The 13,261-nt window shown below is 37.2% G+C and overlaps 1 protein-coding gene across 1 annotated transcript; it reads right to left on the bottom strand.

The window, feature by feature from the left end:
• Positions 1 to 1,633: 1,633 nt before the first annotated feature.
• Positions 1,634 to 11,164, bottom strand: LOC104444523 (3-hydroxyisobutyryl-CoA hydrolase 1). The gene is made up of 12 exons (XM_039312437.1): positions 10,745 to 11,164; positions 10,452 to 10,532; positions 9,488 to 9,556; positions 8,662 to 8,725; positions 8,369 to 8,448; positions 8,169 to 8,252; positions 6,803 to 6,887; positions 5,348 to 5,433; positions 3,102 to 3,223; positions 2,674 to 2,734; positions 2,410 to 2,508; positions 1,634 to 1,744 (listed from the first exon to the last, which is right to left on the bottom strand). The coding sequence occupies exons 1-12, from the start codon at positions 10,850 to 10,852 to the stop codon at positions 1,634 to 1,636; spliced, it is 1,050 nt and encodes a 349-aa protein (XP_039168371.1). The 5' UTR covers positions 10,853 to 11,164.
• Positions 11,165 to 13,261: the final 2,097 nt, after the last annotated feature.

Genomic DNA, 13,261 nt, shown 5'->3' with positions numbered 1-13,261 from the left:
CCCCGCGAGATGACGCTGTCCCCTGCTGCCCTGCAGCTTTTTTGGGCTTCGCGGATTCCCCGTGCAGGCAACGGCCGAGGGAGAAGAAGAGGCGAGCGCGGGCCGGGCCAGAAGAGAAGAAGGGCTTTGGGCCACGAAAAAGAAAAAAAGAAAAAGGAAAGAAAGGGGGGCTGGGCCCAAGCCCATGCGGGAGAAAGAAGAGGAAGAGGGGCGGGCCGAGCCAAGGCAGGATCCGGCCCGACCCGACCCCCGGGGCCTTTTTTTTTTTTTTTAAATCAATTTTTTTCAATTCATTTTTTTATGTACTTAAAAATATAAATTAGGGCGTGCGTAAACGTTCCGAAAAACGTTTAACACTTCTGTATGGATTTTGTTCTTTGAACAAAAAGAAAAGAAACGCGTTTGGTTGCGTTTTCGTTCTTTTTTTTTTTTTTGTTAGAACAAAATAAGAACAAAAAAAGAACAAGAAATGTTGTTTTTTTATTTAAAAACAAAAATGAAGAAACGTTTCTCTTCTCTCTCTTCTTCTTCTCTTCTTCTTTTCTTCTTCTTTTTTCTTCTTTTTTTTTTTCTTCTTTTTTTTTCTTCTTTTTTTTCTTCTTTTTTTTTCTTTTTTTCTTTCGCCGGTCGCCGGCCTCGGCCATGGCCGGCGACCGCCGTCGAGGGCCGTCGAGGGTCGGCGACCTCGCCGGAGCCTCGCCGCGCCGACGAGGCCGGCGAGCCTTGCCGTGGCCTGGGCCAGCTATGCCCGCCCCATCGTTTGATCGCCAGGAGGCGGGACGGCCAAAAAAGAAAAAAGAAAAATAAAGGAAAAATGAAAATAAAATAAAAATGTTTAAAAAATTAAAAGAAACAAAAAAAAATTTACCAAACGTGTTTCTATTCATTTTTTATTCCGGAACAAACGTTACCAAACGCGTTCTTTTGTTCAAAAATTGTTAGAGCAAACACTTTTTTTTGTTTCTGTTCCCTGGAACAAAAAAAGAACAGAAATGTTACTAAACGCGCCCTTAGGTGTCAATAAACTGCAATAAGATTAACAAGTCATGAGTCACTCATATTGATGAATGAAGCAATTGCTCTAGATGTACAATGCAAGAAATGTTCGACTTAAATCTTCAATTGTCCATCTTTAGCCATTGACCTCATGCTGGATCGTGTCTAAAGTTTGTTGTAGCAAAAACCTTTTCCATAACTCATTAGTTTGATAGTTATTCTGTATCATGCAGCTTAGTCCTTATGGCACCACCAAATTTATTGACAGCAAAAATCTACCATACCAAGAGTTACAACTTTGCAATAGCAGATGTAGGCAAGTTCGATCTGGGGGCAGCTTTAGATCCTCCTAGTCTTCATCATCCACCTTGGAGAAATACTTGTCTACCATCTTGTTACTAAGGAGCTCCAATCGAGGAGGCTCCCACTACAAAAGAGAAGGATGAAAATCTCTGTAAAGCAACTCATGACAAGGGAATAAAAGAATAGGAACCACAATGAATATTGGAAAGACACTTGTCAAACCTTTAGGTTCCTATCCTTATCCACTAGTATGGCTCTGCTGCCCTGCATTACACGGACAAGTGTCACTTTATCAACTGGATCAAATTAAACCATACAACAATCGTTTGATTAATTACAGAACCTCCAAAAAGTCCTTGCTGACTTCGCCTCGGATCACGTGGCAAGCCATTATGTATTCTCGTACAAGGCACTGCCCAACTCCTTGTAGTCGACCTTCTCTTATCTGCAGTTGCGAGATCAATGCTCATCAGTATATGACCATTTCACAATTTTCAAACAGGTCACCTGACCTGACTAACTTTACTTCCCACTTATCTCTAATATCAACTAAGGCAATTGTGCAACTTAATTAACTATTGTAGTAAAATGCTCTTTTAGAACAAATTGAATGATTATAGATACTCTAGTCACTTTGACCTTTATGAAAGGATTTCTACTATTGCACACTGACTGGTCGAACAGTCAGTGAGCAAATAATCCGCATCCCTTCTATGAATTTTGGCTATTACTTTGTTCATTCATCTATCACAGGTAGTCTTATTCTCACGTTCTAATCATTAAAGGTGGCCATTATCAAGGTCGAGACACTAATGCACATGATGCTGTTATAGGCATATGCCTGCACATCTAAAATTTAAATCAAGAATACAGTTGTTACGATATTCATTTCAGTAGGTGATCCATGGCAAAAGGAGAAGAAAAGTAAAACTCGGCTTTCTGGTACAGTAATGATGTCATTCCCTTTAGCTGACTTTACAACAAGAAGTTGGTGAGCACATATCAGATGAAGATCATTCCAACATGTTAACAATTCACATTATCTCTAAGTCATTAGTTGCTTCGAAAATTGCACTGCTAACATATCATCCAAAGATTCAGCAATCTCACCGATCTAAGAGAAATTTTAAGGCTTGTTGGTGACGCTTTCTTTAATGACTGAATTGAGGCAAGGATCCAACCATCCACTTTATTTGCGGCTTCTCGCTCCTGCAAAAGAGAGATCCAGGAAATGTTGAAATCAACATAACACGGAACAGCATTCAGAAATTACCCCATAAAAGAGCTCATGCGTGTAAATAATACATCTGCAGAGGCCCTTTCTCATGAACACAATGAGGTCTCGAAATGGAGAACAAATCACTAACAGCTTACAAGAGCAGATAGAATGTCTTCCACTGTTCTTCGTGAGAAGCACCTATTGATGACATCCAACCTGTCAAAAACACAAATGGAAAATAATGAATGAGACAATGATTGCGAGAGTGAGTCAGCAGGATCCGACGCTAGCCACTCAAGCTTCTTGATTAAAGTTGGATGTCTACACACATTACTGGTATATCATAGAGGATATAAAGTTGTGCTATGTCGACAAGTCCATGGTTTCGTAAAAATGCACTTGTTTCCACTTAATTTCCTTTCTTTATTTCATGTTGTTATGTTTTATCTATAATTAATTTATCCTCCTTCCGCGTGAATAAGTTTTTAAGGTTTCTTGATGAGAACATTTGTGCATGGACTGCTAGACAAACCATTCAGAGAACTCAACAAGAAGATATAGGAAATGGTAGGGCGAAACTAACCGATGGTATGCACTTTGCTCTTTCAACGTAGGCAGCTCAGAGTATTTGCCAATGATTGCTGAAATTACAGCTTGATTGCTAGAATCTACCGTGTGTAGAGCTGCTTCAAGTGACGGCAATTTCTGAACAATGTCATGAACATACGAAGATAAGTTAGACAACCATAGGAAATGAACACGAGAATGAACATCTAGGCTTGCATGGTAACATTTCTATTTCTCTTTCTTTTGTTCTTCGAACAAAAAAAGAATAGAAATCTATTTGTAATGCCAACTTATTTTTCTATTTTCCGGAATAGAAAAGTGGCAGAAAATAGATTTGGAATAAAATCATGATACAAAAAAAGTTTCTAGAAATATTTTTTTTTTTTTCTATTTTTCTTTTGTTCTTCTTCCTTGTTGCAGCCATCGCCAGCCATCTGCTAACCGTTGGCTATCTCCTGCTGCCATCAGCAGTCGACTGCCAACGATGGTTGCCGCTGCCCTTAGCCCATCGGCCAAGGACTCCACCGTCCGTCGGCAGTCTGCTGTCGCCAACTACCGCACGGCCGCCACTGCCGCAACACGACCGTCGCTTGCCGTCGCATAACCGCTAATCGCTGCCGCAAGATTGCTGCCCACAGCTCATCGGCCACGGCCCCTCCCACGGCTAGTGGGGCGGCAATCCTACGACGGTCAGCGGTTGTGCGGTGGTCGTGCGTTGATCATGCGGTGGTCGTGTGGGTGTCGATCGTACGGCAGTCGTGCGGGCAGCAGTCGTGTGGTGGCGGGCGGCGGTCTATGAATAAGAAGAAAAAAAACAAATAAATACAAAAAAATATAAATTTTTACCAAACACATTTCTATTCTTTTTCTACTCCAAGAATATAAATTTTGTATAATTACCAAACATCTTATTTTACTAATTTTTTTTTTTTTTTTCTTTGGAAGAACCGTTTTGGCCGACAGCCGCCACGTAAACCCTCAGGTGACGCTAGCGGGGAAACCACCACCCCGACGCCACGCGTCAATCACCTAATAGCCTGCCAGCCCCCTTGCAATACACCTAATAGCTTGCCAGCCCCCTTGCAATTTGTATTGCAAGGGCTTCGAACTCCTGACCTTCCTTCAAAAGACTGAAGCCTACCCAGCGGAGCCACCATGGCTGGTGGTTTTTTACTCAAAAATTGTTCCTAGAGTAGAAATAGAAAAACAATTTCTGAAAAAGAAAAAGTTCCCCGGAATAGAAACGTTGCCATGCGCACCTCTATTGTCTAGCAAAAGAACACAGGTAATTATTATAAATTTAGCATGGCCTAGCTTTCCGAATTAGCAACAACATGACAAAGTGTTTTCACTTCTATCCTTACATCAGCATTCCTTCTTACATATATTGAAAGATTCCATTCCTTGCAAGACCTCAAACGCTAGGATTTTTCCCCAAAACTTTGAACTTATGCATAATCTATCGGTAGATCCCAACATGACCCACTTGCAAACCGTCACATCTTAACCATGAAACATGAGGAGGCAATTGTTTGACAGGTCTAAACCTTCTTAGGTTGAATTTCGCTGGTCTTACCGATAGGAATATCTTTTGAAGCTTTGTAGAATGTGCATTCAGTTCTAATTCTTTCATTTGTGCACATCCACCAAGCAAGCAGTTCTCTCAGCCACACTATCTAATTTTCAGATCTAATCTTTTATCGCATAATATTCAATGATATTCAGAGTCGTTATATCTGCCAGTACCAATGTGGTCCTATATGGTTTCCAGCCAACATACTAGATTCCACATCCACCAAAAAAAAAAAAAAAAAAAAATGAAAGAAAGACCTTCTCTCCAACAAGACATGTAACTGAAAATAAAAGGATCTGAAAGGAAATCATTTTCCTGTTATAAGACAATATAAAGAAATAATCCACCTTTTAGCACATCTCATTCCGTCAACATGACAACATTCTTCCAACAAAAAATCAGACATTTCCCCAGCTGTGAGTATCAAAATGAATCGAACGAGAAGGCATGCTTCCTCTAACAAGCGCTAATTGTGCAGGTTGTATTGGTCTTCTATACTTCCTATTTTCTTTGCTCCATAAAATTTCTTCACCTTTCCTTTAGCTGAACTTTTCTAACAACCGCTAGTACTAAAGATCATATTGGTCTTTTGTGTGATCTTTAGTACTACGTCTATTTCCTTTTTCCCCTTGTACCTTATACATTCATTGAGCAAGAATCATGAAACTGAATTAAAAGCAGATGGCTACCGGCGAGGGAACAAAGTGAGTTGCAAGGCCACATACAAGCATCTCTGCTCCATCCAATCTAGCACCAGTAAGACCAAGATATTCCCCTGGAACAGATAACAAAGAAGCACAATAGATTTCAATAGTTAGACAAGACAGCATGCTAACAAGTGTAACTGAACACATAACACATCCAATCTAACACAAATATGTGCAACTTCCCCAAGAAAGTAGAAGACTATATGAGCTGAAATCTAGTGCATGATTTTTATCTTTAGTATTGCAAGATATATAAGTTGAAAAATCTAGTCCACAGGAAAAATGGTTCTTGCATGTCAAGATCAGGTTTAGTTGCAGATTGAGAGATTATCTAATTTTGATATAAGAGGATAAAAGAACAAGGCTAATTGAGAAAAGACATCATTATGTGGGTTGATACAGAGAAATTAAAACTATAACCCTGGACTCCAGGTCAAAGATGTGCATATAAGATTCTTCTCTTTTCTAAACACTAAATCCAATAACATAGAGTCTTAGATCCAAATCTATCAAAATCAACATTGGGAATCTCTTTCATTAGTTCTTGCTTGAAATTTCTGACTGCTATTAACAATTCAAGTCAAGGCACCAATGATAAAATTTATGATTTTTAACTCAACATCCCAAAGCCACAAACGAAGTGCTAGTAGAAGTACAAAACAACTGAAAGCCGTCACCTTGGTGTGACTCATCTTTCAGCTATTAACATGAAGAAAAAGAAAAAGAATTAATGTGCATATTTCGGCTGGGAATTTTTCCATCTTCCATAGAGAAGCGACTGAACCAAGGATTAACCCAAAACACCAAAAGAACGTTATTTCCTTCTCATCACCCTCCAGGTTATAATCAAAGTGTAGAAAGTGGATGGTCGATAAAGTATGTCAACCCTGCATACATTAAGTAGCAACAACTAGCCATATAGCCATATAATCCTGCATTTGTCGCCTCCATCGATTGCGCTGTTTGTCGTCTAGACATATGATTTGAGGCAAATTTCCTTATCTCAAGTCATCTAATTATCCAAAGAATATGCTCTCCAAATACGATATCAACGCAGTAGCAAATCTGCTATATTTGCAGAATACAAGATGGAAGCCCACCAGCTTATGATATGTCGACTCAAGGACTCAATTGTTTTGGTTGTCACTTAAGTTTCGAGTCATCCATAGTTAGGACTAGCACTTCCAGCTGGCACCGATAAGAGAATGCTATTGACACAATAACAACCGAACCTCTACCCAATAAGTATATTTACATACTTCTAGAATTAGAAACTTTTTATCTTCAATCAACATTGACTCACAAAACTCAATGAGAAAATAAAGTGTCCTTATATCTACATACTTCCAGAAGTTAGAAACTTTTTATCTTCAATCAACATTGACTCTGAGAACTCGATGAGAAAATAAAGTGCCCTTTTCTATTGTTGGTCATTACCAAAATGTCCTGGGAGCCTTGAAAGGAAATATGAGGCACCTATGTTTGGAAAGAGACCCAGAGCTGTTTTAGGCATAGCAAAAACCTGCAACAAGGTTAACCAAACTTTGCTGATAAAAGCTGTTGGAAATCTTGATATGATGTTAAGGGAACAAGAAACTGGACAGTCACATGGCACCCATCAACTTTTTTCTTACATTAGCCACTCAAATCGACACATATCTGCAGTACCAGTTACATACTCTAGGTTATGTAACCAATTGCATAACAAATGGTAAAAGGTACTGAGAATATAATCATTTTATGTTCCACAAGCAAATATCTGCTTTACGAATTGCTAATTGACATGTACCATGCCTTATTTATTAAGCAAACAAGAATTTTAATCTCGTTAAGTGATTGACATGTACCCTGCATTATTTATTAAGCAAATGAGAATTTTAATCTTGTTAAGTGGGGTCAACTGAGCTCAAGTCACTATTTCAGATAATATATGGGTACATATAAGTGTATGCACAATAAATTTATGAAAGTGTTGTATTGACTTTTGTGGAATCTTGCCCACCTAAATATGTATATTATCCATGTATTAAAGTCAGGGTAACATTCCACTATTCAAATGTGCGTGCTCTTTAGGGACTAAGCAAATCCATGAAAATCCTAGATGTAGTCCAAGAGGGGAAAATTGGCTGGCTAGGTTCCATTTTACATTCTCCCCCAAGAACTCTAACCTTCAATGACACTATAAAGTTTTTCATTCATAATGTAAAATGAGGGTCTATGCTTGAAGAGTCTAGAACAATGTAAGAATAACTACTTAATTAGGTGTCCTTCGTGTTTGGTAGTTACTCTTTTGGGCACATGAGTCTGCTGTCACCCTATTTGTGTACCTCCTATCATTATCCTGCTACGAACACATGATGACAGTTAGAATAATTGATTTATTTGGGTTTGTGACTCTACGTGATTCACCAAATCTTGTTCAATTCCACTTCCAGTGATAATAATCTTAAATTCTTTTATTTGCTCTACGAACCACCCATGATTGAGCACACAATGAAAACATGTTCTATTCTAAGGGTGATGTCAATTAATTAAAACAATTTTTCTAGCATTTTCGGTAAATTATTAAGCTTTGGATCAGCCATAATTAGTGAAATGGTAAGCAAGATTAATGCCATCAGCAAAGTGCCTAATGCCAAAAAGAAAAATTCATTTTTCTCTCTAAATCGGACAAGCTTAGAAGTAACCTATGTGCTACAACAAACCACTGACTACCATAGTCTCTAACAGCAGGTTTTGTAACAAAAAAGAAAAAAAGAAAAAGAAAGAACAAGAATTGTAAGCCAACATAAAGAGGCAATACCGAATTTTCTGTTGCCACGCGAAAACTACCATGTATGGAACAACCAGCCCCTCCTCCCATGACAATGCCATTCAAGATTGAAACCTTCATTAAAGCCACCATGTATAGTAAGACTACACCTATGGAACAACCAGCCCCTTCACTAACATCGATGTCACTATTATGAACTCCCAAAAAAACACAAAATAATAGCAGATCACTTGAGGTTTACTGTATGTTGCTATCAGATAATCTAAAGTGTAATTCTTCCGGAAGAAGATTGCAACCGACTTCCATTTTCCTAGCACATTTACAGAAACCAATATTATAAGAATCATGTGTTTTCCCTATTTTTGACTTTACAGTCAGTATGAGATGAACCATGAAACTTCACCATGAAACAAAGGAAAACTAAGTGCATCTACTTATAATGAGATATAAGTACAATTTGGCCCTATTTTTGACTTTACAGTCAGTATGAGATGAACCATGTAACAACTAAAATAATCTGTACCACTATTGATATAACACACAGAAGATGTGACATCACCACCGGCAGAAAATGCTCTCCCTTTCCCCTACAGAAACAAAAACACAAACAAAACAGTCAATTCCAAGAAGATAATGGCCACAAGATCTATAATTGTCAAGCTATAATTATGGTATTGCAATCTAAAGGACCCAACAATTGTCTCCTTAATTTCAATCAATGCCAACAAGACCAATCTGACAACTATTCTTCAATATGATGTCAAACTCGAGAAAAGTATGGCTTTGTAGCCTATATAGATGAGCACTTTTTTGTGGCTGATATGAACTACTTATAGAAATCTTTGGGTTGTGTGCCCTTCCAAATGATTGACCAATGCAAACTTTGTAAACAGCCAACAATAATTTGAAGCCATGGTACACTCACTACAACTCAGAACCAGACATCTGAAAGGCCATCCAACTCCCAAAAGCTCTAGAATTATTTCCTGTATTATATTACTAGTCCCCATGTATATGACATGTTACCTAAAAAATAGGTCTCTAAATGCAGTCAAAGAAGCTAACAAAACATAATTCATCTTGCTGTTCAAGCATATTAATAAATTGAATATACATTTTGTAAAATATTTATATATGAGTGCACGAGCCCTACATGGTACACCAGCAAAAGAATTTGAACCAAGCTAAGTTCAATAAACTCTACCAATCCTCACAGCGGGCAAGAAAAAGTATCAATCTCCCAAAAGACAATATCAAGGTTAATGATTATGATATTTCCACTTGTGCAAATTGGAGGGCTATTGACAGTCATTAAAAAAAAAAAAAAAGCTTTGCAGGAAGAAATGTACCTTTACGATTACCAACTTCACATTAGAATCCTTCTCATAAAGAAGTAAAAGTTCCAAAAATCGAGATATCTGCAAATAAAAGCAATAAATAGTTATACAATAACCACATAAGCAAACAAAGCTTGATAAAAAATGTGAACTATTGATGTTTGAGACAACCAAGAGAAGTCAAAAATGTCATGTATACATACATATATCATTGACAACAGAACCCAACTGCCAACAAAGTGACTACCACAATCAAGAAAGGCATAAAAGGTATTCAAAAGGCAATAAACAATGGTACTACTGCATGACAATTCCACAGATATATTTTGGTGGATGCAACCAAAAGAGGCTATTCAGGCTGAACTATTCTACAAAGAGACTCTCGAATTTTAAGCAGGATTTACAGCATCATTGACATGTACTTGACGTTGCCAGATTTGGTTTGTGATCTTGTAAAACAACTTTCTTTCCCTGTGACCTTTCATAATGCGTGCTTCCAAAGTTTGGATAAACGGTGCACATTCATTATTGCCTAGCAAAAGAATAATTAAACCAAAAATTCAGGCAGAACACTTCTCCTGCTCTTAGCAAAACCCCATGCACTCTCCAAGGTACTCATCAAATGCAAGACAAGGCCAGGAAAATGTACCAACTTCAAATGACAGAGTAGATAATGCTATCAGATATTTAGTTGATCCTGTATGATAAATGCTGATAAAAAAGTTTTTTCATTGTGGAAAAAGCTTTCTTGAGAGTGCAGGGTTTCAGGTGCGATATGATAGGAAAACTCAACATATAAATTAGATGGCCATTTCGTAAAAGCAACACCCATGAATAGATTGAAAAGCCTTGACAGAGAGACAGCAAATTGGCAACAATATAACAAAAGAACCGCATGCAACACTCCCAACCAAACAGTAAGAATGAAGGAAGTCCCAACTGCACAGAGTATCCAGCAGCCAGATAAGAGGCGTACCATATAATCCGTAGCAGCATTCAGCTGCTTGGGTCTGTTCAGTATCAGCGTCCTCGCAAACGACTTCTCCTCCACCAAAACCTACAAACGCAAGGAACACCGAATCTCCATCACAAGTTCTCAAAGAAGTACGACTCAGCTCTGTCTAGAGCACAAAAATATACGCAATGTTCCAATCAGTGGAACAGCATCTTATGCTTCATCCCCCAGTAATTCCAAAAACCCGTCATCACCTGAGCCACGAATGCGTAGCCAAGATTTAGTCCACGGACCATTCACGTCTCACCCATTACCGGAAGAACCAAGAACCACTCTCTGCACAGCATAGTCGCCCGTTCTGTAAAGCAATGGAGCCTCAGTACCTGATCTTCCTGGCCATCACTGGAGGAGAACGAAGCCATGGAACTTCTTCTTCTTCTTGTTCTTGATCGAGCGTGGAGTGAGTACCCTTCTCTGCCGCCCGAGAGAGCAAGTCAAACATGACTCGATCAAGAAGCTCCTCTTCCCACGATGAAGCTGACGTAGAGGACAAGTCAAACACAAAGCCATGGAACTTCTTCTTCTTCTTGATCGAGTATGGAGTGACTACCCTTCTCTGCCTCCCGAAAGGGCAAGTCAAACACGACTTGATCAAGAAACTCTTCTTCCCACGATGAAGCTGAGGGAGAAACTACCCGCGCACGGCTTTACCCAACGTCCGGCTCAAGAACTCAAATCAGTCAAAGCCCAGAAACGATCGGTCGAAACCTTAAACCGGATCTTCCTCGTCCCCAAATCACACGCAGAAATGAAATATAAGATGCTCATGTATGTCTGGATTCTTGGAAAAGAAAGAAGGAATTCAATCTATTTAGATAATTACCAAAAAAAAAAAAAAAAAAAAAAAAAAAAAAGGATTTGTAGGAATTATTGTTGAGAAAAAAACGAATAAAGAAATGTACTGTGACGTAAATATTACTCTGTGTATTTATAAATAAATGTAAAATAAGGATATAAGCAAGAAAGAACAACAAATAGGCCAAGACTTCGATTGTTTTGCTAGAAAATAAATTACTTGTAGAATTTTTAGAAAGCATTACTTATATCTCTTGAAATAATTAGTTAACAAAAAATATTTTTATTGTCAAGAATAATTTATATCCTAACGATGAAAGAAGAACTTATATTTTTGGTCATTCATTCTATGAGTGATATAAGCGATTAGTTTTAATTTTTTTTAAATCACTCATTTTCTGTGAAATAACTACAAGATTCCTCTAATTTTCTGAATCCTATGAAAGGAATTTAAATGAATATAAAATTAACTGAAATAATCACTCCTAACTTATTTAAATCATTTGGAAAAATTGACACATCATCTTTAGAGACCGTGTTCTTTCTTTCATCTAAACACGGTTATGCTTGTAGAACCTTTTTCTCTTCCCTCTTATTTCATCCTAACAAATGCAGAATTGACGATACGTTCAGTTGGAGTAAAGGTCTCACATTTGGCTCTTCTTAATATATTTCTTCTTCCCAAAAAAAAAAAAAAAACTAAAATAGGTTCTTTCTTTCATCTAAACGTTTTGCGAGACTAACAAATGCAGAATTGACGATACTTTCAATTACTAAAATAGGACGTTTTTGAGAAGTAACTTTAATTACTATGGATTTGGAAGGGCGGCTTAACATTTGCGTTAGCAATTTTAGATCATAATTTTGATAGAAGGATCACTTCGTATATAATTGACGGGCCTAATTGTCCAAAAAGAGAAAAATAAAAGTTGACAGATCAAATTGCTTGGCTCGCAATGATTTTGGGTTTTTTTTTTTTTTACGCCCACATGTAAAAGTTGCATTAATCTTAATCTAAACTTTCCATATATAAATTTGGCTCTGATAATTTTATCATTTTGCGTACTTGGTAATGAATTTTATCTCACGTAAATATTTAGACATGTAGTACTCCTCGCGACCGAGTCTGTGTGTTATGGTGATGCATTGGCTAATAGAGGGGCTAAAATTGATTATATAAAAAAAAAAAAATCAGTTGTCTGGAATCAAATCTTTCAATTTTTGAAACTTATCATGATAATGAAATCAAGTCATAAAACTTTTAATTTATACGATCAAATCTTAAATTTGTTCAATTTATACAATCAAATTTCTATAATATTTCATTTTTGTGATAATGCAATCAAGTCCTTTGATCCAACCTCCGAATCCCCATCTACACTTTTATTTCATTTTTGGCCTTTCCATTTTAATCCTTTTGCTTTTTTTTTTAAAGTTTTATATCCGTTTATAATTTTTACTTCAATTTTTTTTTTTTAACTTTTCTTTAATGTTTCAAGTTTTTTTCTAACGTAGCACCAATCGCCGCCTCGTGTTTTCCAAAGACAATAAATCGTGTTAGAAATTCTCTTTTAACTAAATTGGAGGGAACTCATGAAAGAATTTAATTGCATCAATATGATAAATTTTATAACTTACTTGATTATACTTTGACAATAAATTTTAGAATTTGGACAAAATCTAATAACCAATGTTAGAATAATATAATTTGCCCAAAGTGAAGGTAATGCTTATGCCAAAGTGGAGTATTTTACTGGCGACAAGTTCATAGAATAGCATGCATCACTTTTTAAGTAATGTTTTATTGAAATAGCACTTATGGGTCACTTCAACTAGAGAGTGATCTGTGCAAATCATTTCTCTTTTAAGAATCGAGACCTAATTTTAGTTTGCATATAACCAATCAAATGAAATTTCAGATTCATTTTATTTCTATTTAACCAACCCCATGGGTTAAACCCCAACTATATTTTTCA

The sequence above is a fragment of the Eucalyptus grandis genome, chromosome 5 (assembly GCF_016545825.1).
Source record: "Eucalyptus grandis isolate ANBG69807.140 chromosome 5, ASM1654582v1, whole genome shotgun sequence".
NCBI classification, from domain to species: Eukaryota; Viridiplantae; Streptophyta; class Magnoliopsida; order Myrtales; family Myrtaceae; genus Eucalyptus; species Eucalyptus grandis.
Note: the sequence above shows the minus strand (reverse complement) of the source record. Positions and strands in the feature narration are given on the sequence as shown.